This window comes from Zonotrichia leucophrys, chromosome 14, assembly GCF_028769735.1.
Source record: "Zonotrichia leucophrys gambelii isolate GWCS_2022_RI chromosome 14, RI_Zleu_2.0, whole genome shotgun sequence".
Taxonomy (NCBI): Eukaryota; Metazoa; Chordata; class Aves; order Passeriformes; family Passerellidae; genus Zonotrichia; species Zonotrichia leucophrys.
This window is the reverse complement of record NC_088184.1, coordinates 383658-408707: the sequence shown is the minus strand read 5'-3', so window position 1 is coordinate 408707 and position 25050 is coordinate 383658. Positions and strand designations below refer to the sequence as shown.

Sequence of the window (25050 nt, the reverse complement as noted above, 5' to 3'; positions counted from 1 at the left end):
GCCTCACGGTGCGCGGGGGGGGCGGGGCTGCCCGGGGGCGGGGCTCGTGCCCCTTCCGCGGGCTGGCGCCGCTCATTGGCTGCGGCGCAGGGCGGGCGGAAGCGCGGCCGCCGAGCGCTCCCCTCAGCGCCATGGCGGCGGCGCTGGCGCCCCCCGGGCCGGGAGCCGCTCTCGATTTGGGGCTGGAGTCCCTCCTGCGGGAGGCCGTGGCGGCTCTGGACCGGGCTGGGGAGGGGTTGGTGGCGGCGCTGGGCGCGGTACGCGCCGCTCTGGCGGCAGCGGGCGGCCCAGCCGCGCTCGGGGAGCGGGAGCGGGCGCTGTTCGGCGCCCTCCTGCGCAGGCTGGCCCGGGCGCCTGGCGCGGCGCGGCCCGAGGGCTTGTGGCAGTGCTGTTTCCTGGAGGGCCCGCCCGGCCTTGTCCTCTGCGTGTTGCTGGAGGCGCTTGGCTCTGCGGGGTGAGTCCGCTCTCCGGGGCAGGCGGGCGGGGATGTCTGGGGGTGCCTTTCAGCTGGGCTCGAGTGCGCAGGGGGGGACGGGGATATGTGAGCACGGACAGCCCATACCCCGCCCTGAGTGCCTTCAGACACGACACAGATCTTTAGCAGTCGTGTTTGTTGAAGGTCCTGAATGTTTGGAGTCGAGGGAGCTGCAGATAAAAATATATTAAAATCGCTTTTTTTCTTTTTTTTTTTTTTTTTAATTCACTGTAGCAGAACAGAGGCATTTCAGTAGTGATACCACAATAGAAAAGCAGTAGCATGCAAATCTTATTTTTACCATGTAAAAGAGGCAGGAACTTACAGTTATTTTCTTCCAGCTCTGGCCTCGACCCGAGGGAGGTAGCTGTGGTCCTGGAGCAGTTCCTGCAGCAGGGCCGGCTGTCAGCGTTGCTGTGGGAGGTCTGTCAGCCGCAGGCACAGGCAGGCTGTCTGGAACTGCAGGGCACCCTGCTCAGCAAGATCGTCTGTTTGCCCGAGCATGTGAGCAATAAACTCCTGGGGAAAAACCCACCAGTGTTCTTCCCACAGAATTACTTCCCTCTCCTGGGTGATGCAGTTCTCCAGGTGCTAGAGAAGATCTCTGACTCTCTGCGGGGTAAGGCTGCAAGGATGACTGTACTGTAAGGTCGTTTTCTGAAGAAGTGTTTTGGGCATGGACCCCATGTCTGCTGCTTCAAATACAGATGATAATTGAGGTCTTTTGGAATCCACCAAAAGCTGTAATATTCCAAGCATTTAAACAGCATATTCTGTTGCTAAACTTTGTTGTGGTCACTTTGTGTGTTCTAAAGGAATTGTGTGGGAGATGTGATACTGAATCAACCAGTGGCATTGCCACCCATGCCATCACATTAAAGTGGAGCTGAGTTGCTTTAGCCTTCTGCCTGTCACTGTAACTAATACTGAATGCTGGTTTATGCCTGAAGGCAGGTAGTGGAGGGAGGAAGAGATGATCCTTGAAGAGAAAAAGTGTGTTTTCAAAATGCAGCACTTTTGGAGGTCTCTGCACCTCCTGCTGAAGGTTGGTTGGAGGATGCTAGTGGCATGCTCACTTAAGCTTATGTCTGTTTTATCCCAGGTGGCTTGGACTGCTCCATCTCTTTTGTTTCTCATGTCTTGGGGAAGGTGTGTGTTCATGGATGGCAAAGTGAGTGTTTTACTGTGCTCTTTTGGAGAGGGGGAAAGTGTTTTAGTGTATTAGCATGGGAGGATGACTGTTATGATCAGTGGGAGGAATGGGAGACCAACAATTTGATTTGGAGCTGTTCTGAGTGAGCTGCACAGACTGCTCTGTGAGGCTGCTCGGCTTGTCTGGTGGATATTTCTTGTGGGAGCTTAGAACTTCAAAGCTACTGAATGCAGTAGTTAACAGGGCTGGGGAAGAAGAAGAAGGAAGATTTTCTGGCTCTTTACTGTGATGAGGAATTCTGGCCGGTTCCTTAGGCTGCTTAGGGTTGTTCTTCCCAGGCAGTTCTCCATTTCTGTTTTGAGCATGAGCAAGGAGGAGCAGCAGAGCTGGGGAAGGATCTGAAGCACAGTCAGAGGAGGAGCAGCTGGGGGGGCTCAGGCTGGAGGAAAGAAGTCTTAGGGGGGAACTTCTCACTCCACAACTCCCTGACAGGAGGGTGCTGCAGGTGGGGATCAGGCTCTGCTCCATGGGAACAAGGGACAGGACGAGAAGAGATGGCCTCAGACTGTGCCAGGGAGATTTAGATCAGGTATTAAGGAAAACTTCCTTGCAGAAAGCGTGGTCAGGCATGGAACAGACTGCCCGGTGTAGTGGTGGAGTCACTAAATCCATAGAGGCATTTAAAAACCATGTGGATCTGGCATTTGGGGACATGGTTTAGTGTTGGCCTTGGCATTGCTGGGTTATAGTTGGACTCAATGGTCTTAGAGAGACTTTCCAGCCTAAATGATTCCATGATTCTAGTCGTATTTGTACTGCAGGAAAAAATTTAGAACTTCAAACTGTACATTGTATTTTTTTCATGTTGTGAAGATCTCGAAATTCTCAGGTTATTCTCAAATGCCATTCTACCAGCCTGCTCATCTGGGTTTTTGCTGTTTTCTCTTGTGCTTCAGAGGAAATTCTGGGAGTTTTGGTGCCCCGCCTGACAGACCTCACCAAGTCAGACTGCATCTGGCAGAGGATATGCTGGCAGTTGGTGGAAGGTGTACCAGACCGCTGGATGGAAGCAGTGGTCCTTGGTTTTGTGCAGAGAGCACCTGGGTAAGAACTCTGCTTTCTCCCTGACCCACAGCAAAGGCAGGAATTGTCACAAATACTTGCAGAATTGGTCTCTGATAGGTGCTCTGTTTGTGTAGGTGGTTTTTTACACTGCCATTTCCTAAAAGACTCAAGGGATAAAGTAGTTGATTGTTGCCTCTTAGGGAGGACCTACACCATTTCTTGAGTGTGTTCATCTTGACATGCAGTGGAAAAACAAGAAAAACAAGTGAAAGCATTCTTTGCCATGACTGGATCACTGTCTGGGTTTAGAAGTATTCTAGAGACTTAGTTGCAAATAGCTGCTCTCAGATTTTCCTGTGATTAGGAGCAGCATGACAGCAATAACATGGATTCCTGATGTTTTATTGTTGTCTTGTTAGGGCAGATGTCTTGTCCAGATTGCTGGGTAACCTGGTTGTGAAGAACAAGAAGGCTGAGTTTGTGGTGGCACAGAAGATGCTGCTCTTGCAATATGGCCACACGGTGAGGGCTCTGTGGGGAACAGCAGTGCCCGGTTTTCCCTGGTAACAATGTAGTTCTTAGCTGAGCCTGAGGAAGGTTTAACTCTGCATTCCAAAATGAGTCCTCAGTCTCCCCCAGTTTGTGCAGCTGTAACAGAGTGGGAGTGGTGAACAGTGGTTTTGAAATCACGGGATTCATGTGCTCTCTCCAGGTTAATGGTGATTAGTGAAATGGCTGTACTCCTCTGGAACCAAGTGATTATTTGCACAAAGTTTCAGAATTTTGGGGAGCTGAAGGCATTAAATTATTTTAGAGTCTGAAAGAGGAGATTGAAACAGCCAGGATCAATCCTTGGGAATAAGAATTATAATAAAGACATGAGATAAGGACCGTTGGGTTTTTTCCTGTACACCTAAGTTTGTCATGGGATATTAGGAACTATACTGTGGCTTGTGATGCTCTTGTGAGAGTTGTTCTTTGGACTTCATGAGTTCCATGTTTGCCTTGGGACTGTGCTGATTTTGTTGGTAAAATGCTGTATTGTATTTCTGTTATGATTTTCCATGTATTTCATCAGCAACTGCATATGTGTGCTTGCTCGTTTTTTAAAATTTGTTTACTTTTCTGTCTCTGAATGTTGTCAACCAGTGCAAACTTAGAATGAAGTTTAATGTAGTAAATAATAACAGACATTTGTCATTGCTGGATGACAGCTTTGTAAGCAGCTGAAGCAGGAGTTGTGGTTTCCTTGCAGACAGCAGTGCTGCAGAACCTCCTTGGCTACCTGGCCCTGGACAGCGGCCGGCGCCCTTTGCTGCTCAGGGTAAGGTTCCCTGAGTGGCTGCTGAGGTGTCTGGTGGGGAACATTCTGCTCTCTGTGTGTCTGGGGGTGCACAATTTGGGTTCTGGTTTCTGGCTGCTGTTCATGAGAGTGAGGGAAGCCCAGCTACATCACAAGTGAGCCGTGATAAATGAATCAAAGCTTTCTGCACTGCTGGCATTAATTTTTCATATTTAATTGGTCAGTCGTCTTCCATGTAGCAAAACTAGTGAGGGTTGGGTTCTGACAGATGTCCCATGTCCTCTGTCCTTCTCAGCTTCCTCAGTAGCCCTGTTTATGTGGCTGGGCACATGGCAATAAGGGATCAGATTGGGGGACAGTTGTCTGTTTACCAAAGGGTTGATGTTTCAGACTCTCTCTCACGCATATTTTCCTCAGTGGGGATAGCAGATACTCTGCCTCTTCAAGTCAGCACTGTGATGAAACTTTTATGAAATCTGGAAATCCCTACCATTTTATCAAATCTTTTTTCACTGTTTACATGTTCTGAGATGATATGGAAGGACTGACAGTTATCTAAAATTGGACTAAACTCATATAAAACCTTATAATATCATACTGGTTTTTGATAATAATACTTTGCATTATATGCTTTGCATATAATATTTATAAGGAGAAATAAACATCACTTTTAAATTAAAAAACCCCTTATATTTAACCATATCTTAATTGAAAGTGCAGTTCTTGGGCGGTCGAACACAGTACGTTTTGGGCTCTGAAATACAAAATTTGTATTTTTTTCCCCTCTTTGTAGGGAGAGTAAAAATGTGCTTCAAAAATTACTTCTGTGTAGAAAAGATGCATTTCAGGCCAACCTGATTTCTCTGGTGTAGGTGCTGCAGGACCTGTTGCAGACCTGGAGCAGCAGCAGTGCTGTGAAACACTCACCAGCGGAGCAGCAGCTGTACATTAGCAAGGCCATCCTCATCTGCCTCTCCCACCTGAAGGAGCCTGAAATTGCAAGCTGCAGACAAGGTGAAGCTGTATGAGAAGTGGGGCTTAGATTTTTTTAGCAGATTGTGTAGAAAAATATCTTGTTTTGATCTGTGGATAAGCAGAGTTGTCCCATATTTACCTTAGCAAATGGGGTAACCTGCTGGAGTCCTCTTTAGCATTGATATGAGAGAATTCCAAGTGCATAACTTTAGGTTATGGAATTGAAGAAGGTCTATCTTTGCCTTATGGTTCTTAGCTGAGTTGTGGTTTAAAAACCCAGAATTTTTGTCACAGGAAAACAAGGACTGACTCTGGGACTAGTGAGAGGAATGGTGTGATTTGTAACTTACAGGCTTAACCTTAGAGCACAGGTGCAGCTCCAGACAGGCAGGGAAAGTAACTGGGGGTAAAAATCTGTCAGCTTGGTGTCTGACAGTCCATGGGCATTCCTCAGTGAGCAGTGAGCAGGTTGGTCACTGGCATGGACCTGGTTATGTGCTCACACAGTGCCTAGCACACTGAGGTCCTGGCCTAACTTATCTGTTTCTGTTGAAATTTTAAAAAAAGCTGTAAAATGTCTAGAATTACTTATGTGTGTGTGTGACTTATGGGGGATGTGAAGATTCACTTCAAGACTTGCTCATCTGTTTCATTCTAGAATTAATTGTTTAAGTGAATAAGCAACTTGATGTGTATTACCAGTTCTGTGGTTTTATAGTCAGTTTTTTGTCTGACAGCTGTTGGAAATAGAAGCTGTCTGAGATGAAGGAGGTCAGTCAAACAGCAGTAAGCCTGCCTGGTGAAGCTGGAAACTGGTGTTCCCTGAGGGCTGAGAAATACTTGCATTACCTGCCTGTTTGAGCTTAGCCAAAGTTAGGCAAATATCTGTCTCTATGTGATTCTTGTAGTGGTCAGAACTTGTAGTGTCCTCAAAACATAACATTTATTTAAGTGACTCTGAAACACTCTAAAGCCAAACTAGCGATTGGCTTGACTTAACATCCTTTTTTGTTTCAGTGAAAACCAAAATATTGCAAATTTAGAATATATTGTGATGTTTTGTTGACTTTGTGCTGGTGCTGAAGGGCACCACTGACCCTGCAGAGAAGGAAGCCACAGTTCAGGGACCCTTTCTATCCATTATTGCGTGGTGAGTGGGTAAAGCTTCCCTCAGGGAAGTACTAAAGATGGCTGTTTCTGCCTCTGTTTCAGAATTTCAAACATGCAACTGCTTGCTGGTTGTTTGTTTCAGAGCTTCTGACAGGCATGATGGAGGGTGTGAAATGCCACTTGGGGAGCAGTCTGCCTCAGCTGCGGCGTCTGGGCATGGTGGTGGCAGAGAGCATCAGCTCGAGCATAAACACCGAAGGGCCTGTCCTGAAGTTTGAGGTGAAGGTTTTACTGAAACTTATGGCTGCTGTGCTAGGCTTAGAGGAAGTAAAAGCTTTAAACCAGATGATTCAGGGCATTAGAGCACTTTTTAATCTGGAAATAAGGAGAGGCAGTCACACCTTCAAAAAGAGAGAGTCTGTTTGCAAAACCAATTGTATGTAATGATCAGGTGGCTGAGAGTTACCTTGGGAGTGCAATCTACTGGCAGAGGTTAGGATAAACTTGGTAATTAAAGTTTATCTTATTGCATGAGGGAATCAGAATCTGATTTGTGGGAGTTGAGGGGAGCTTCAAACCTAAAGCAGTGGTGAGCATTCAGTCCCTGACATGGTGGAAATATCCATTCTGAGCTGGGATTTTCAAGTCTGACATGGAGATATTTGCTCTGCTCTTTCCAGTAGAATTTATGTGACTTATCTGAATAAATCACATTAATTCTTTAAAGCCTGCCACATTCCTCCTGTCACATTGCCATTTATTAAATGTTTGAAATATGGAGATAACATTCAGACAAGGTGTCATCAGGTACCTTAAATATAAGGACAAAGATTACAGCTGCCTGCTGCTGTCAGCACAGGGATTGAAACAGGATTGGTGAGGGTTCATCTGCTCATGATTTAGTCCATGTGTACTACAAGGGTGAAATGTTGACTGCTGGGCATATTTGCAGTAAGTAATAGAGTGCAGCAACAGTTATTTTGAATGTCTAGTATGAAGAGGATGATGAAACAAGAGAATTGAAGTCCCTTCTGGTGCAGACTCCATCATTCTGTGTTGTCCCCAGCCTTCCAGATAATGAGTAAGTTGTTGCTACTATTCATGCTGTCTTTTTGCCCTTCTCCATGCCTTTTTCCCATTACACACAAGAACCATGTACAGTATTCAAGATGTTTTATGTATTCTTAAACATCATAATGCACCACCTTCTTACAGTGTGATTTAGTTACATTCATAATTCAATTGGTAGTGTGTATTAAAATTGCCTGTTGATAGCTGCATGTGTGTTGTAGTGTGTTTTTAAGTTTTTTGTAATATTCCCTTGTGTTATGTATTGTTCCCCCCCCATCTGTGTAAGATGGTTCTGCCCTCCTTAATTTTCCCGCCAGGAGTTACTTTCAGTTATGTTGCTGTGGTTACCCCTGCCCTCGGTTGGTGTCAATTACCTATGTTATATAATTTCTCCTCCCTCTTATTCCCTTTTAAGTAAACTTTTCCTCCTCCCTGGGCCCAGTCAATCACCCCCCCACACCTCCCCGTCTTCCAGAGCCTTCGTCTTACTGGGGGTTGTGGTTGGCTGAGGTCCCGGGGCCCCTCCTTTAATTTGTACTTATTGGCTTCACTATGTTGTCTGTTATGTTAAGCTCATCCCCCGACCTTCCCTAATTGGTTAGTTGTAAACCCCTCCTTTGGTTTCCACCTCCCTTTAAAACCCTTGTTCCCCCACTGTCTTTTGTCACTCCCTGCTGGTCCCTGGCCCTCCATGTTGGATTGCCAGAGGTGTTAAACCTACTTGGACCCCAGGAAGTGTCCAACTCTCATTTCCTTCAACCAACCCAGCAGCTTTCACCGAGACCTCGTCCCTGCAGGCACAGCCCAAGGCCTCTGGTGCCGAGGGGTGCCTGAAGCAGCCCTGGGGCTCTGCCACCGGCACTGACTCTCCCCGGCTGCAGTGGGCTGTTGGCCGCCCTCTCGCTAGCCGGACTCAGGTTTAAGGCCACAGACAGCTGCACATGTGGTGAAACTGGGGTGTGGGGGTCTTGTGTGCCCTTTGGTGCAATCAAATGGACATTTCTGTTTGCTTCTTGGAAAGCTGCTGTTTGTGTTGTATGCCCCCAGCCCATTCACCCATGACTGAAATCTGCTGTGTCTGTCACTCTAAAGACTGCTCTTAACTCCCAGAGCATTTGCTGAGGCTCTTTGGAGCACTTTTTCATCAGCTTTGGAGTGAAGCACTTTATGTTATTAGCAGATGAAGCTGTCCAGCACTCCAGGGAAGTACAAAAGATTTATTGCTCCCATTTTAGGGGCATGATCAGCATAGTCAGCTGTTAGAGACTGGTTTTGAGAATTAGAGAGATGAAAGGACAATGCCAAAGTCCACAGAAATAGATTGAGACAGAAAAAATATTCTCAATTAGTGTATTCATCCTATGCAAGATCTAGAAATTATTAAAAATGTTTTCTTCCAATTTTGAAAAGTCATGGAATGGTTTGGATTGGAAGAGACCTTAAAGTCCTTTCCATTTCACACCCTTCTGTGGGCAGGGACACACACCTTCTGTTAAGAGCAGGTTGCTCCCTGCCCTGTCCAACCTGGCCTTGAATACTTCCAGGGATCCAGGAGCGGCCACAGCCTCTCCAGGCAGCTTGTGCCAGGGCCTGCCCCCCATCATAAGGAAGAATTTCTTCCTGATATGCAATCTAAACCTACTCTCAGTTCAGTTTCATTCACAGTTTCCAATCTGGTGCAAGTCAATGTAATCTGGTTTTTGGAGTCTTTCCTTAGCAGCCCCAGGTATTGTGCAGGGGAACACAGCAAACCAGCCAGTTAAGTTTTTTTAATCCATTGCTCTTCTGTTAGAAGATTCTGCTTATTTTCTCCCCTTACTCCATTTTCCTTCCCAGTACTTTGTGTCAGCCAAGCTGGCTGTGAAACTGCAGCAGGAATAATTACCTGCTGTTCTGTTTAGGCAGCAAGGGTTGGTAGGGTGGCTAGTTTCTTCCTTGTAAGAACTATTACCGTATCCATTTAAAATTTCTTGTTCCTCACAGCAGGAGTGAGAAAGCAGGTGCTGCACTGCCCTTGGTGCCAGAGAGGAATGAGAACTCCTGTACAGCAGCCCCAGTTAAGGCAGATGAGGAGTCGGATGCTGAACTTGACAGGTACGGGGCAAGAAACAGGGAGGAAATGGGAAATAAATGGCAGATGTGGGGGAAAAGGATCTGTCAGTACCTGCATTTCTTGGCAATTGTTGGGATTTCTGACCTTGTTCAGCTGAGTGGTTTGCAGCAGAGCAGGTCTTTGTGTAGAAAAATTGCATAGTCAATAAATTAGGCAAGGCCTGTGTTGTGTGCAACTGCTGTATTTGTTCCATTTGACTTAAATATATATTTCTTGGAAATTGTGGATGGATTTACCCATTTTAATGGTGAGCCTGCATTATTCTGTCACTATATGAAGAAATATATTTATATATGTATATAGATATTTGTATATATATGTTAATATGTATGTATGTATGTATTTTATATATATATATATATATATATATATATATACACACACACACACAAATCTATAATGAAATCTCAAGAGTCAGTTTTAGTCTCTTGGTCATCTGTATCCTGTCCTTGACCAGGATATCCAGTTCCAGATCTGATCACAGAACTGCTCTTGCCCTAGAACTCCCAAGGATCTCTCTCAGGCCAGGCTTCAGCAGTGCTGCTGAGTGATACAGGAGTGATGTATGCACTGGTTCTTTCTCTTTGTTTGGCTATCTGGGTAAAGCAAGAGCATCTGTACCCATAAACTAACCCCTACCTTTAATTATTTTACAGTGATGATGACCTCATCCCTTATGATATGTCTGAGGATAAAGAGCTAAAACTTAAGGCTCCTATGTATATCCGAGACTGTATTGAAGGTAGGAGATTTTGGGCTGAGTCTTTATCTGTTTCTTACTGAACTTGGGACAGTGAACTCATGCATAGGTTAATTTTTTTCTGATCTAATTTGAAGAAGCTATAGAATTTTTGAGTAATTTGAGTTTAGTTCCTAGTGCTTCTCATGTTGAGTGTCTGTACCAAGACAAATGATTGGCAGAAGGAAGTTTGGGTATGTACCCAAACACAGCCATTCTGTTAATAACTTTTGTTTGTCCTTTGATTTAAGTTCTGACTGGATCAAGACCTGAAGATGTGGACAAATGGGAAGCTACAGTCAAGGCACTTGAGAGCTTGGTTCGGAGGAATCCAGCAGCAACAAGAGAGGTGAAGGAATATGAACTAGGTTACAAGAGGGCTGTACTGCCCTTTGCTGTCATGAGGAGACTAAACATGCCAGTGGAGCAGAAGGCCTGGCTAATGTGTGACTGGGTTAAAGGCACACATTCACAAGCTTTCAGCTTGGATGTAGAAGGAAATAGTTGCCTTGAAGGTGAGGCACAGGGTAACAGAGAAGCAGCAAAAGTGCTGGCAGCACCCTGCTGTCTCCAGTGCTCAAAATGAAACATAATACCAGTAGTGTTTGCTAGTGTGAGGAAGCTTTATGCTGAGCAGGAAAAACACTAAAAAATGAGATTACAGAGCAGCCATTTTGTATTTTGAATTGAAATTCAATTTGTTATTTCCCAGCGAAATCGGAGGCAAAATCAAATGCACTTTCCCTATTTGCTTGTACTAGCATGATGTCTTGTGGAGGGAGTAATTGGGTTGTACTGGTCAAGATAAAAAGCTCAGGGGGCAGGAATGTGGGACAAGGTCACTGTGTGAAGAGTGCTTGTCACTAGCTACTAGTGAGCACTTGCAAGTGTCAGAGACACCAGCTGAGAAAGAGAAGGGCTGTGCTGCTCTACCCTTTAACCCATCTGTTACAGTGACTTTTCATTCAATGTCATGATGCTACTACTTCTCCAAAACAGTCCCAGTGAAATGTGAACAGAGAATTGGCAGGTGGAGAATCTGTTCAGGGTTTTGGGAAATAAGTCTGATGGCATTTGGCTTAATGTGTTTTCTCTCCCTCCTAAGGAATGGACACGTTGCCTAAACAAAACCTCCTTGTCTTTGTTTGACCATTGGAAGTGGTCCATAATTCCTATGAGGAAAAAACCCAAACACCATCAGGCTTTTGATTCTTTTTTTCATACTTTGAGCAGGTTAGCGTGGAGCTGGCAAAAATATTATTGCACCTGGAGGAGAAGACCTGCATTGAAGGCTTTGTGGAGCTCCGTCAAAGAGCTCAAGTAGCTGTTTTAATCACAGACCCAATACCTGTGAGTTCCTCCTACTATTTTCCAATTGAAACACAGGCAAAAATTGAAGCAGCTGAAGTCTCTTTCTCATTTGATAGAGGTAACTGGGTGGGTGGTAGAACAGGTAGTTCAGGTCTAACAACATTTATGCTCCTGAAGAATCTGCAAGGAATGTCTGAACCAGTGGGGAAAAGAACACCCTGTCTAACAGAGGAACTATGTGGAGGCTGTTGGTTTGATTGTACCTGAAAAGGCAGATCAGATAAGAACTTGTTGTACTGAAGGGTTTCACATAAAGGGAAGCTGGGGCACAGAGGGCTTCTACAGAAACACACCTAACTGGTGCCTGTAATCAGGGAATCACAGACTGGTTTAGGTGGGAAAGGATCTTTAAAGTCCATCTCATTCCCACCCCCTGCCATGGCAGGGACACTTCCTTTATCCCAGGTAGCTCCAAGCTCTGTCCAGCCTGGCCTTGGGCACTGCCAGGGATCCAGAGGCAGCCCCAGCTGCTCTGGGCACCCTGTGCCAGGGCCTCAGCACCTTCACAGGGAGGAATTCCTTCCTAATATCCAATCTAGATCTATTCTCTGCCAGTTTAACGTCTTTATCTTTTATGCTAGCCAGGCCCCAGTAAAAAGCCTCTGTCCATCTTTCCTGTAATGTTCTTATAGTACTGAAAGGCCACAGTGACATCTCCTAGCTGCTGTGGTGCTTGTTTGGGTACCTCTGCATAGGAGGGTGAGAAGAGTGATGCAGTCTCATCTGTCATTTAGATTTTTTGGGAGAATGTAGAAGTGAAAGTGTCTGAATTTCCCATTTGCACTGTGTGTTTCTTCCCATCTCTTGGAGGCTTGCTGTTACCTAACAGGAAGCAAAACCTGTGAAATTAAATGCTTTTAGAGTTAATGGGAAGGCTGTTTCTAGCATGGGTCTGTGTTCATTGTACCCTGATTTTTCTGTACAGGTTGCAAAGTACTTGACCTCCCAGTTCTACTCTCTGAACTACAGTCTCCGTCAGCGCATGGACATCCTTGATGTGAGTGCTCTTACTTCCCACTTTCCTTCTGTCTGTTGCACTGGTGCTGAGGTGTATTGGGATTACCTTTTATTCCTCATGGGAGAAGGCAGAGGCATGGGAATCTCTTACATTGCTATTTGTGTGTGGCATTCCCCTCTCATTCCTAACCCTGCTACACTCCATCACACAGGGATCTCTCCCCACAGAATGCAGAGCATGTGTTGGGCATTTGCTTGGGAGAAGCCACTGTTTACTTTCACATCATCAGTCTGTTTTATCTCCCCCTTCTGAAGGACAGTGATCTGTCTGTGACTCCTTCCACGCTTGAGTCTGAAGGAGGGGCCACTGCTCTGTTTCAGGGCTAAGTGACCAAGTGCTTGGTCAGTACCTCAGAGCCAGGTGGTTGCTGGAGGTCAATTTCCTGCTGTTCTTCACTCTAAAGCTGTTGTGCCTTTCTGCCTTGTTGCTCCTGTCAGTTTGGGTGCAGGGAACGCTTTTGTTGTGCCCTAGGAATTACCCATTTTTAACAGAACCTCTCTGTTTTATTTAGGTATTGGTTTTGGCAGCTCAGGAACTGTCCTGTCCCAAATTCCATGGGAAGACCAAACATTCTGGTGTCCAAAAGCCTTGTATCCAGCTCCTTCCAGAAAGTGACAGCTCTAAGGGCTGGAGAAGAATTGTTGATGAGAGGATCAAAAGCAAGACTCGGAGATTTGATACGGTGAGGCCAGAGGCAAACTAATGTAAAATCCACCAGAAATAGGGACACTTGGAGTTACTGCAAGCTCTGTCTGGAAAGAGCAAAATACCTGTGAAAGTGGACCCAATCCAAAGGAAAGTTTGGATTTCTCCTCTCCAGCAGGGAGAGGAACATAAACCTGAAATTCCTTACCTGGCTTTGAGAGATAATTGTTCTGTGCTTGTTCTGAGCTTGTGTGGCCACTGCAGGGAGCTGTGACTTCACCTCACAATCCCAGGGCCTCCATCAGACTAGCTGCCTCTGGGCTACACTGTCTCAGCCTTCCTGTTTTCCAGGGAGATAAATTGATGCCAGTTTCCTAGTTTTCAGAACTCCCCTGTGGTTCAGCCTGGAGAGTTGCCTTCCAAAACTCCTTTATCCCTTGCATGTTCTTACATCTAACTGAGCAGTACTGAGGCATATTGAATTGAAATGTTTAGGTGTGGAGAAAATCCAAAATGGGAAGTGAGCAATCCAGTTGGGAAACTGGTAGCCATAGGTGTACAAGCAGTTGTTGATGATGGGCTGTCTGCAAGGAATCTGTAGTCTTGACAGTGTCCAGTGAAGTGGAAGAACTGGATGCTGTATCTTGTGCCTAGACTTCATTTTTCTCTTGGACAGGGTCAGTCTCGTGTGGAACTGGCTTCCTGCCCAAACGAGTTCAATTCTGTTGCTGGATATTTCTTTTTCCCATTGATTCAGCACTTTGACAGGTGAGTGTGAACACCTTAGGATGTGGGATGTGGACATAGCAATGGCCAGAGTGAACCTTTCTGCTTGTCCTGCTTGCCTCAAAGCAGCAGCTACAGCCCAGGAGCTGTGCAGGAGCCCAGTGACGCCACGCTGACACTCGGGTCCTTCACAAAGCTTGGGGAGGAGTGGGTTGTGGTCTCTTGGACTTATCCTTTGAAATCTTGTGGGGCAGGAGTATGTAGGACCCTGCAGAAGTGAAGATCCATCAGCAGGTACTCAGACAAGTAATTCTGGCAGCACCACACCAGTATCTGAGCTTCTACTGTGGGCTGGTTCACACAAACCACAGAGCTCAGGCTGCAATCTTGAACCAAATTAGCTCTGTCTCTGGTTTGGCCTATCACCTGCACTGGTGTCTGAGGCCACAGTATAGGACCCAGTTTATTGTCAGTCCCTTAAGTCTTTGTGAACCTAAGGAAGGCAGAGTAATCAGTTCCATGACAACCAAGATCATTGTAATACCAGTTGTAATGGTGTGGCAGTGGGGGCAGCTTTTGCCTATAGGTCTTTACAGGTGAAGCCTGTTGGCAGAATGTGTGATACCTGCTGTATGAGTAGGGGATATTGCTCTGCAAGATACTGGTCAGGGAGGAAAGATGAGAGCAAACAGCTCTGATCTCTGTTAACCTAGTGGTGCCTGTATAATGGCTGTTGTTGTAGGGATTCAGGCTTTTGGGGACAACTCCCCCTTCATAACCCTCCTGACTGTTCCAGAGAGGCACTGATCATCCTTCTCACTGCTACACAACTCTGTGGCTTATACTTGCAGGCCTTTAACAACATTTGATCTCCTGGGAGAAGATCACTTAGTCCTTGGAAGGCTGGTTCACACTTTAGCAGTTCTGATGTACTTGGCTGTCAACACTGTGGTAAGGAGGGGCAGAGGGAAGGGGTGACTTCCAGCCTGGGAACTTGGGGTGTCTTCCAGATTAGCCATGTGCTTCAGGGCCTGCTGCAATGAGACTGGCAGCAAGTTGGAGGTGAGTGGGCTGAGAAGTTGTGAAATAGGCTGGGAAGAAATAGTCAGAAAATAGACATGGGATTCAAGCCACCCCTGCACTGTCTTTTGCTTCTTGTCAACTTCTTGGGGGGATTGGGCACATTATTTCACTTTACTGTCAAAGTTTCCACATCTGTAAAATAAATTCATTTGTATCTGATCTTAAGAAAACCTTTGTTCAAGCATTTGGACAACACTCCCAAGCTCACAATGAGGTTGTTGGGGTGTCCTGTGCAGGGCAGGAGTTGGATTCCTGACCCTTGTGGGTTCCTTCCAGCTCAGGATTCCATGAGCAGTATGTCTTGAGGCCCAGCTCTGCAGGGCAATGTGGATGGTATTCAGTGCTGCTGTCACAATCCTCTTTTGCAGGCAGTGACAGCAATGGGAAAGGCTCTGCTGGAATTTGTTTGGGCACTGCGTTTCCACACGGACTCGTGAGTTACTGTAGTTGTATACTCTCATTTTTAAAGATCAGCTGTGAGCTAGCCTCCACTCATGGTTTGTCTTTGTCCAAGACGAGCATCTGGCTCTGAGTGTCAGTGACTTAATGCATTTACTTTGTGCTCTCCTCCAGCTGTGTGTTCTTATGACTGTGTTTAATGTCAGCCCAACATATGAACTTTGCTGGTGTGTTCTGGTGTGGCAGTACAGCCATTACCTATATAAAGGTTGATAAATTTCCTGACTACCTGTCCATGTGATAATTTCATCTGTGTTTACTCAGGGAGCTCAGAAAACTCTAGATTCAATTCCAGCATTCAGTCTTGGAGAGGAATTAAGACCTGTAGCCAAAAGTCTGTAAACATCCAATATCTGTTCTGCTCTCAAATGTGTCCAGGGCTCTGAATTGTGCTAGGCTCCTGTGCACAGCACAGCAGGGGCTCTGTGTGTGAGACACACTGCAAGATTACACCCCTAAGCAGCAGGAATATGGCAAAAGTTGCCATGCCATTTGAGACTGGAGAGCCCCTGAGGGGAGGAAGTCAGTGCAGAGCATAAAGCTGCAGTACCAGTTCAGTCCTTGTCCACAGGTATGTGCGCCGGGGCCTTTTGTCCTGTATCTCCTCCCTGCTCCTCAGTGTCCCTACGGAACGGATTCTGGCAGACATGACAGAAGAGCTGTTGGAGACTCAGTCCTGGCTGGGAGGTAGGACCTGGTGGGGTACAGCAGTGCTTTGCTGGTTAGTGGGGTCTTTGTGCAGCATCTCTAATTGTGATGGCAGCAGTGATGTCCTGGCATTGTGCATCAGAGATCTGCATGATCAGCAAGTAGAGCACATGTGTGCTGTAGAGATGCAGCGCTGGGGTACCTGAGGCATAAGCCAAGAACTGGGTATGGCATTACAAACTGTGACTGTCTTCACAGGCCACCCAGAAAAATCCCAAGATAGTCTGTGCCCCCTTTCTCCATCTGAGCAGACAGCCACCCACCTCATGAAGCTGCAGGAAGTGTTGTCACGGTGCCTGTTACCCCCAGGCAGTGACTTTGGCCAGCAGGAACACACAAAGCTTCTACAGCCTGTTTGCACCGTGTGCTCATGATGGGGTGTTAGAGCTAAAAACAGGAGGGAGAGGAGCATGGCCTAGTATCCAGTTTCCTATTGTTGATGGAAAGAAAAAGCTACAGAAGACAGCACATTACTTTAAAAGCTGTACCCAGCACACCTTACATCAACACAGACTGTGCCTGTGGGTTCTGGCAGGCTGGAGCTGCACAGATCAGTGCTTAGGTACTGCAGAGAGCTGGAGTGAAAAGAACAACTGATGTTGAAGCCTTCACTGTGTTGTGAGGGTGATTCTTGTTATTCCCTGGTCTGGTTTCCTTCACCATTCTCACTTTCGGTGAGTTGCTTCCCAGAGGGAGCAAGCAGGAAGCAAACTGACCCAGCTGGCCTCTGATCCTGGCAGGTTGGGGTGCTCTGTGCCCTTTGAACGGAAGAGAGCTGCCATGTGGGGCTGAAGACTTCACTTTTCCCATGACACTGTGTGCTCTCAGGAATCTGCTGATCTCTGCATTTAACACTGCTGTTACCAAGTGAAGCCTTTCAGGAATGGATTTCCAGCCTGAGGGTTTGCATAATCCATTTTCTGTGAGTTATTTTGGACAGGAGGAGGATGACCAAGATAGTAGCATCTTCTCATGCTTATGGGTAGTGTAATAGCCCTGTCTTTTCATCTAATGCTTTGGCATGAAAGCTGCATGGTTATTCCTGGTGGGAATGAGAGCAGAGTAAGATAACTGTGGTGGGTATACCAGAGAAAGGAAAACTGCTGTAGGAGTTGTTCAGAAGCCTTAAAGAATTCAGCTTCACATATGGTCAGGTGCAATTTAAGTGCAGTTTAAAGGGCTTCTAGAGCTGCTTTCTGAAATACACCAGCTCCTTGGGCTGGGCCTTTGCTATTTATTGTAAGGCTGTTGGGGAAACAGTTCACAGGGAGGTACTGGGCCCTCCCTGCTGCTCCAACAGGTCAAGTCTGGCACTAGAGACCTGCTTCTGTGACTGAATCACAGGTCTGAGCTCATGGACTTGGCTGTTGCTTCATGACTCTTCCAGACAAGATTTGCAAGAGGAGGTCATGTATTAGCTGTGTTGTAGCTGGAAATGACAAGTGTCCTGCGTGGGAGCCTCGGCTGCTATGCCTGTTATCCCCTTTGGTTTTAGCTTAAAGTATCTTTGTTTCTCCCATGTGTTTCTCTCATGGCCAAAGCACAGTGATGAACAGTGAGATAGGAAATGTGCTTAGTAGAAATCCACAGACTTCTTTCAGTTGGTTGTTACATCCGGGCCTCTGCAAACTGCTGTAGTGTGTCCTGTGACTGTTGGCCCTTCAGCCTGTTGCCTGCAGCCCTGGCACTGTCTGCACTGGATGCTTTGGGACATATCAGCTATGGAGAGAGACTAGAATCCACTTGGGACTTGTCCATCATTACCCTTAGCTGCCATGCTGGACTTGCTGTTGATGAGCCTGATCCTTCCTGGGGGAGGAAGGGAATACCTAAATGCTTCTAGGAAAGGACATTCCCTGAGGATCCCTTTGATTCCTCAGCAGCTGCCTTTGAGGGAATTCCCCACCTCTTGCAAGTGCTCTGCATCTGTGTCATGGGTAAGTGAGGTTTATGTCAGGACCAACAGAACACTCAGATACCTTGTGCCTCCCATGCAGTGCCAGCTGTGCCGGGTCCATGCTCGTGGAACAGATACAGCACCAGCAGCACTCTAAGCTTTTGAGCTTGTTCCAATCTGCCTTGTAACCTTCCTTTTGTGCAGAGGGAGTATGGAAGCACCAGAGTGCAGCTCTCCCTGGATTATAAATAGCTGTGCTCCAGTGACATGAGTCATGTGTTTGGGCTGACAGTGCCGGGCTCCCAGCACACGGCTCGTGCGTACAGGATATCCTCACACAGGCTCCCTGCTCTTCCAGGCTCCCCTGCTCAGACATCCTGCATGCATCCTGGTTGTTACTTTGCAGGCCCATGAAGGGCCCCTGGAATAACAGCTGCTGGGAACAGCCTCACGCTGCCCTTATGTGCTGTGGGAAGTGTGCAACCCATTGATCAGAAGACTGGTCTTTCAGAGTGGAGAATATGCTGAACCTTGGGGCCTTCTATCCCTGTTGGCATCCTGACCCCAAATTCAGAACAGAGCACTGACCATTTTAGAGTGCAAGAATGGCAGAGTGGAGACTTTAGACTTTGGAGAAGTGGATTTCTAGCTGCAGACTTCATTCACACTTGTAGCTCAGCTACACAAAGCTTTTGTATAGCTCAAAGTGACAAGTACAAGTTCTGGCATGGAGATTATCCCATGGGATCCAAGGTCAGACAGTTTCTACAATGTTTCAGACCAACTGACTGTTTCTCCCTCAAAACTGGAGCACTGCCACAGGGCTTGGCTGAACTCACGCTGCTTTACATGATCAAGTTTGTACATCTCTGCCTTCTAATGCAGTTCCTGCAAGTCCTGATGTCCAAGCCCAGCCATAGGTGCAAATGCTGTTGTTTAGTTCTGTGATTGTCAGTAAAATAGTGAGAACTGTTAAGGGCACTTTTCCCCATTCTCCAATTAATAGTGGCTGCTTCTTTTGCAGATGTGATGGAGAAAGACCCCGATGGGGACTGCAGAAGGCTGGCCCTGCAAAACTTGCTGCTAATGGAGAACCTGAAAAAGAAACTTGAAGCTGTTCCTTCCTAGCTGAAGGGTAACAGAAATGACCTTTTCCTTGTGCTCTTGCCAGCTGGATGTATTGGGCACTGCTGGGGCCTCTTCAGCAGTCACCTGGCTGGAGGAGAGGAAGAAGGGGGAAGGGTGCTGAGCTGTAAGCCAGCGAGCCTGACTTGACATCTGGACTTTGTAGTGGAGGCCAATTGAGTGAGCTCTGGGTATCCGGTACAGCGTGTACAGATGCAGGAAGGTGGCGAGTGCTGCCATCGTCCCGCGCCCCCAGCCCCCACCCCAGCTATTTATAACCCTGGCAGCTCTGAGCACTCAGCTAAAAATACAGGGAAGATCTCACAGAGCCTTCTTGTCAAAAAAACAGGAGGCCTGGCGAGGGCCACTTGCCACTATGGCCTGCCCCTTACGTCCCTGAGCAGCTGGAGTTTGGGGGGCCAGCTCTTGGTCTGCTGCTGGAAGGAGTGGAAGATACGGCACTGCTGATGGGATGCAAGCAATGGAGAACTACATGTAGTGCTGAAAGTATGCCAGACTTCAACAGCCTGAGCTAGAGCTGGGCTGTGGCTAGGAAGGAATAAGACAGGGAATTCTTTTTGTATAGTCTTAGTACAGAAGTTTCTACTAAAGAATAAATAATGTTCAGATTTTGACTTTAAAATCTCCCCAAACCTTCTTCCCTGAAAGCAATTTAGAAACTTCATGTTCACCCCAAGTTTTGAAGCAAGTCACAAAACATGAAAAAGAAAAACCATTCTAAGTGTAAGGGCTAGTTGGTAAGAAATGTGAGTGACCGTAACTACTCCTTGGCAGAGCATGGTGACAGGCAGAGAGGTGAGCAGAACCGTGGTTCTAATGTTGAGCTTCACTTCTCTCAGTCGTGCTTGTGCCAGGGAAGAAACTGACCTCCAAAAATCTGACTAGTACAGAGTGGCTTGATGTAACTGCAAGAGATGGAGCTTCAAAGCAAGAAAGAGAGCAAGCTTGAGCAGAGATTGGACTAGGGGGCATCCAAGATCCCTTCCAACCCAGGCATTCTGTGACTCTGAGGTTTACCCCAGATGTCTGTAAGGAGTTGCTCCAGCCCACATGACCCTCTGATGTATTTGAACAGAGAAGCTTTTGTTGGGGAAACTCTGCCTTCAGCCTGCAGGAGAGGGTAGTTTGATTTTAACCAAGCTCCTACCCAAATGGAGTGGGGATTGTTTCAGAAGGTCTCACTTCTAAGGAATCACAGATCTGCACCTTAGCAGATCACAGCTGTACTTGAAAGGCAACTCACAGTTTCCATCTCAGTTATTCAGCTCTTCTGTACTCAGAAAAAGTGAAGTTACAATATGCAGTTCTTACTGGATTTTTCTGCCTCAAATTTATTAAAATACTAAAACCAGCTTTCTAATAGAATATACATGTGAATTGCCGTATATTGTGCTTGAGAGAACGTATTAACTCTAATACTGTTGCTTATACAGTCAAGCAGGAAAAAGAAATTTCTTGGTAATAACCAAAAAGCTGTGTGGCAACAGCATGTGATTGATCTGGGCCCCCCTAATGAGGATGGAATAAATGAGCTGATAATAAAGTCAGCTTTGCATTTGGTAAATGTTCATTGTCAGGGCTCCTCCACTTCATCAGCCACTTCTTCCTCCTCCCTGTTGTCCATGCTGCCATGGCCAGAGTGTGCTGTGGCCTGGGCTTGGCTCATGGGAACACCAGCTCCTCGGTGCACAGCCTCCATGGTCTGTGGGGACACATAGTAGCTCAGGTTTGAGGCTGGAATTCTTCTCTGCATCTCTTCCAGGTAGCGATAAGCCTAAAGGAATGCAGAGATCACTGTCACAGGGAGCACTGCTACAGGGGCCCCAGTAACCATTTCTTGTACTTTGCACATTCAAAGTGATGTTCATCAGCACACATGGAGAACTTGCACTTGACCCCTCATGTTTCATCAGAGCACTGGACCTGTTCAGGGGTGTCTGGCACATCTGCCATGTAGGAGCAATTCACTGTTCCCTCAAATAACTGCCTTTTTACAGTTTTTTTCTCTGGCCAGGTAGCAAACACAGTGTGGTGGCATTGCTGAGGCATGCACCAAGACTTACCCTCTGTTCTCACTGAATTAATGGGAATAGTTAAGATTCTGCCACCATTTACCCTCTGTGTCCTGTGAGCTTTCCTTTTCTCACATAGAATGAAAAATAGAGGTAAAGTTCCTGAGCTGTGCCTCACCCTGCTGCACATTTAGGCTCCTACCATGGAACATCTTCCTGTGTGAGAGCCACGCTCCACCAAGCTGTACCAGTGGACAATATGGCTTCTGTAGGTTAGAAGAATTAAGACTTTACTTACTGTATGGAATTCCTCCACTTGTGCATAATGCTGAACCAAAAATCCCAGGACGTCGCCATGCCGGACGGCACTGTCAAAGTCCTGTTCAGCCAGGAGCAGCTCACACTGCCTGACTGCTTCTTCAGGGTCTTCAGGGTAAACTCTAGGAAAGGGGAAAAGGAAGTGTCACAGCCCAAGGAGAGCATTCAGCTTATCCAGACAAGGACAGGGAAGAGTTTTTACTGCCTAAGTTTTCAAGACAGAAGCCAAAACAAAACCCAGAAATGCCCCTTCTCCTGGGGCTGATTGGCCAGGGTGGGCAGCAAGGGGTGCCTGCCCTGCTCTGATGAGACCCCCACCTGCAGAGTTCCCTCCAGCCCTGGAGCAAGTCCAGAGGAGGCCATGAAGGTGTTCCAAGGGCTGGAGCCCCTCTGGACCCAGGCTGGGAGAGCTGGGGGTGTTGATCTGGAAAGAAGGCTCCAGGGAGACCTCAGAGCCTCTTCCAGGGCTTTAAGGGGCTCCCGGATAGCTGGAGAGGGACTGGGGACAAGGGCCCTGAGGGACAGGACGCAGGGAATGGCTCCCACTTGCAGAGGACATGGTTAGATGGGATATTGGGAAGGAATTGTTCCCTGGGAGGGTGGGCAGGCCCTGGCACAGGGTGCCCAGAGCAGCTGTGGCTGCCCCTGGATCCCTGACAGTGCCCAAGGCCAGGTTGGATGTGGCTTAGAAGAACATGGGGTAGTGGAAGGTGTTCCTGCCTATGGCAGACTTTTGGAACAAGATAGTCTTTAAAGTCCCTTCCCACCCAAACCAGTCAGTGATTTTATGATAATCACCTTTCTGGCTACACCTCCCTTGGTCTATATCCTTCTCTTTCAGGTTACCTTTCCATATTTAATGCAACATTTTAAATGCACTTTTAAAAGTCACATTTTGTTTTGATTTCCCTCCTAGAAAAATGTATCAGCAGCATTTTTTTTTTTTTTTTGCAGCAAGCTGCAAATTACTTATTAAACTTCAGGTGCTGTTACAACTTCTATTCTGGTATGATATTTCTGTCACTTAGTTTCTGTACTATCCATGCTGCAGCTCACCTCTGAGCATGGATGAACCGCTTCATCAGACTCATCCTGCTCTGCAGTTGACCAAGTCTGCTTTCTTGTTCCACAGGGCTTCTGACCTTTGCTTTGGAAAGGCACTTGTATGCTTCTGCCAGTGCTCTGTGTGCTTTTTCATAGTTCTGATACTCATCGATTTCTACCTGCAAGAGGAGAGAGCAGATGGTCTCGCTCCAGAGCCAATAAACCAAACACCTTCAGCAGTCACAGAAAGGGCAGTACCTGAGCACATGCATCATAGAAACCTGCCAGGAGGTCAAGGGCCCCTCCTTTGGTGTAGAAGCTGATGATATTCGCAATAATCTTTGCGTCCTTGCGCCAATCCAGTGACTGCAGGTAGTTGGCTGCCATGATATAAATTTCTCTCTGTCTGGAAACTCCCGCAAAGAAGATAATTTTCTCAGTATCTCCAGATTTCAGTAATGCCCTCATAGCCTGGCAAGGGAAAGAGTGGCACAGAGGGAGAGAGGGAAAATACTGTGAATGCAAAAACACCATGAAGATGGCTCAGAAGTTTCATCTGGGTAGCTACTGTAGGAAGTCTGCTTCAAGGTTTACTTTTCAAAACACCCTCGTTTTGAGGCTCTCCAGGCTGACCTTTAACTTGTTTCCTGCTTGTGTGTATTTCTTGGTGGCAATGTGGTAGTTGCCTTGTCTCATGCAGCAGTCAGCAATTTGCTCCAGCAGCTCTCTCCGGGACTCCTCAGAGAGATCCTGGGATTCCTTGGAGACTGTCATCTTCTCAGCCAGCTCCTCGGTGATGGTTAGGTTCTGCTCCAGGCAGAGCTGCAGAGCTTCGTGGTACTGATGGCAGCAAGAGAATAATGAGATGTTGTAAACACTGCCATGATACCTCACATTTGCTTGTGGAGTAACCTACAGAAATCCGCTAGAAACACAAGAATCTGAGGATGCTCTGTCTGGAACTGGGCTGCAGTTACACGTCAACATCAGCCCCTGTTCAGGCACACACTGTCCCATTTGTTTGCTAAGAAGAACATGTTTGTTCTTCCATGACAACACTGCTCTCACACAAGTGTGCCATTAAAGATTCAGCCATTTTGACTCTGAACATGAGGTTTTCAGAGACGTACAAGTCAGGTTTGTTAGGCACGATCAATAGTAACATTTCCAGCAAATACAAATAAATTGAAAGATTTTGTTAAATATTTTGGTACTTCCCATATAGGAACAAATTCTGAGTACGCTATACAAAAGCTTGTAGTCCAGAAAAGGGCTATGTTACCCTTGCAAAGTGTAGAAGAAAGCCAGCCATAGGAGCTTGTTAAAGAGGAGGGAGCACAGAATGGTCTGGTGCCCAGCATTTTGGCAAGGCTGAGCTGCCAGTGCCTCTGAATCACTGGCTTAGGAGGAATCTTGAAACTTCAAGTGTCTCTTGTATCTGTTTATCTGCACAGGTGAATGGCTGTGTGCAGGTACACACCTGTTGTGCTCCTCTACCTGTGCAGAGGGACCAGAGGGCTCAGCTCACCTTCTTGGCTGTGAGCAGCAGCTCCATTGCCTTCTCATACTGAGCATGTTCAATGAAGAAGCCGGAGCAGCGGGCGAGCAGGGCTGGGTCGGATTTCTCATCCAGGTCCTCAGCAATGAGCTGCAGGGCCCCGAACTGCTGTGTGGCGAAGGCCAGCTCCAGGGCTTTGGAGAAGTGTCCTGCCTGCAAAATTAGGAATGAGGCTTCAACGACTAGAATGAGTGCTACAGAGCCAGTTCACAGGACACCCTGGCTTAATAAAGCATTACTCACCATGAAAAAATTACAAATAAGCAGGACATAGTAAGCACCACAGCGGATTTACAATTCCTCTGCTGAAGGAACTGCTTCAGAGTAAAGTTTGGGAGTTTTTACTAAAAAACATTTACCTTGTGGTATAACATAACAGCTCTGTCCATTTGATCCCCCTTTTCCTCATAATAGCAGGCTGCCTCTATCATATCTTCTGGTGAGCTCAGGAGAGCCAGGTTCATCAGCTGATCATTTAAATTATTCGCCTGTTCAGAAGCAAAGGTTTGGCTCTGAGTGTGCGCACAAAAATTTCGTCATTCCAATTTCTGACAAGCCTGTATCTTTATGCTGTCCCATAGTACCAAACTCTCACCACCTTCTGTGTAAAACCTCTGCAACCCAAGTGATCTTCAGCTTTGATTATGATTATTTCTTTCAGGGATTTTCGGATGAGCTGTTTAAGAAGATACATTTCCAAACCACCAAGGCTTTATTGATCCGCCTTTAGTGGAAGAGGTCAGCAGAAACCAGGAGCAGCTTCATCACGGGCTGTTCAAGAGCAGGCAGTGTGTCATGGGACACAACAGGCACAAACACCCTGTACTCCCAGAGGGCAGAGGGCTGTGCTGGTGCGGGCACACGGCGCCTCTGGGCGTACCTTGCACAAGCGGATGGCGTTGTTGAACGCCTGGGCCCGGCTGTAGAAGTGCACGGCCTGCTTGATGTCCTCCTGACTCTCGTACTGGCGTGCCAGGTGATAGGAGGCTGCCCCATTCCCCGTTTCATTGGCTATTTCAGCAGCCTGCAGAGGGAATTGTACAGCTTCACTTCATGTCCAT

The 25050-nt window shown here is 46.9% G+C and overlaps 2 protein-coding genes across 7 annotated transcripts in view; one reads left to right on the top strand and one right to left on the bottom strand.

Annotated features, from left to right (window-relative positions):
• Positions 1-106: 106 nt before the first annotated feature.
• TELO2 (telomere maintenance 2) lies at positions 107-24875 on the top strand. Of its 4 annotated transcripts, none has more exons than XM_064726098.1 (21): positions 107-454; positions 817-1094; positions 1578-1646; positions 2585-2732; positions 3113-3215; positions 3949-4017; positions 4869-5010; positions 6224-6360; positions 7074-7162; positions 9136-9246; positions 9922-10007; positions 10256-10353; positions 11238-11354; positions 12301-12372; positions 12905-13075; positions 13715-13806; positions 14616-14715; positions 15216-15280; positions 15878-15993; positions 18936-19046; positions 24651-24875. In XM_064726098.1, exons 1-20 carry the CDS (start codon positions 132-134, stop codon positions 19037-19039), a joined length of 2490 nt encoding a protein of 829 aa, XP_064582168.1. In that variant the 5' UTR covers positions 107-131; the 3' UTR covers positions 19040-19046; positions 24651-24875. The 4 variants fall into 4 exon arrangements, with proteins under 4 accessions (XP_064582168.1, XP_064582167.1, XP_064582169.1 ...); XM_064726097.1 differs by lacking the exon at positions 24651-24875 and adding an exon at positions 22520-22690; XM_064726099.1 differs by lacking the exon at positions 24651-24875 and having other exon boundaries at positions 9139-9246; positions 18936-20604.
• The window catches only part of IFT140 (intraflagellar transport 140), an 83880-nt gene continuing 79198 nt past the window's right edge, over positions 20369-25050 (bottom strand). For all 3 annotated transcript variants that reach the window (XM_064726092.1, XM_064726093.1, XM_064726094.1), the window contains 8 exons: positions 24870-25013; positions 24349-24477; positions 23960-24142; positions 23065-23271; positions 22690-22902; positions 22444-22610; positions 21368-21509; positions 20369-20831 (listed from right to left, as the gene is read on the bottom strand). In XM_064726092.1, the coding sequence (XP_064582162.1) occupies positions 20631-20831; positions 21368-21509; positions 22444-22610; positions 22690-22902; positions 23065-23271; positions 23960-24142; positions 24349-24477; positions 24870-25013 (1386 nt within the window). In that variant the 3' untranslated portion in view covers positions 20369-20630. The remainder of the gene's footprint in view (positions 20832-21367; positions 21510-22443; positions 22611-22689; positions 22903-23064; positions 23272-23959; positions 24143-24348; positions 24478-24869; positions 25014-25050) is intronic.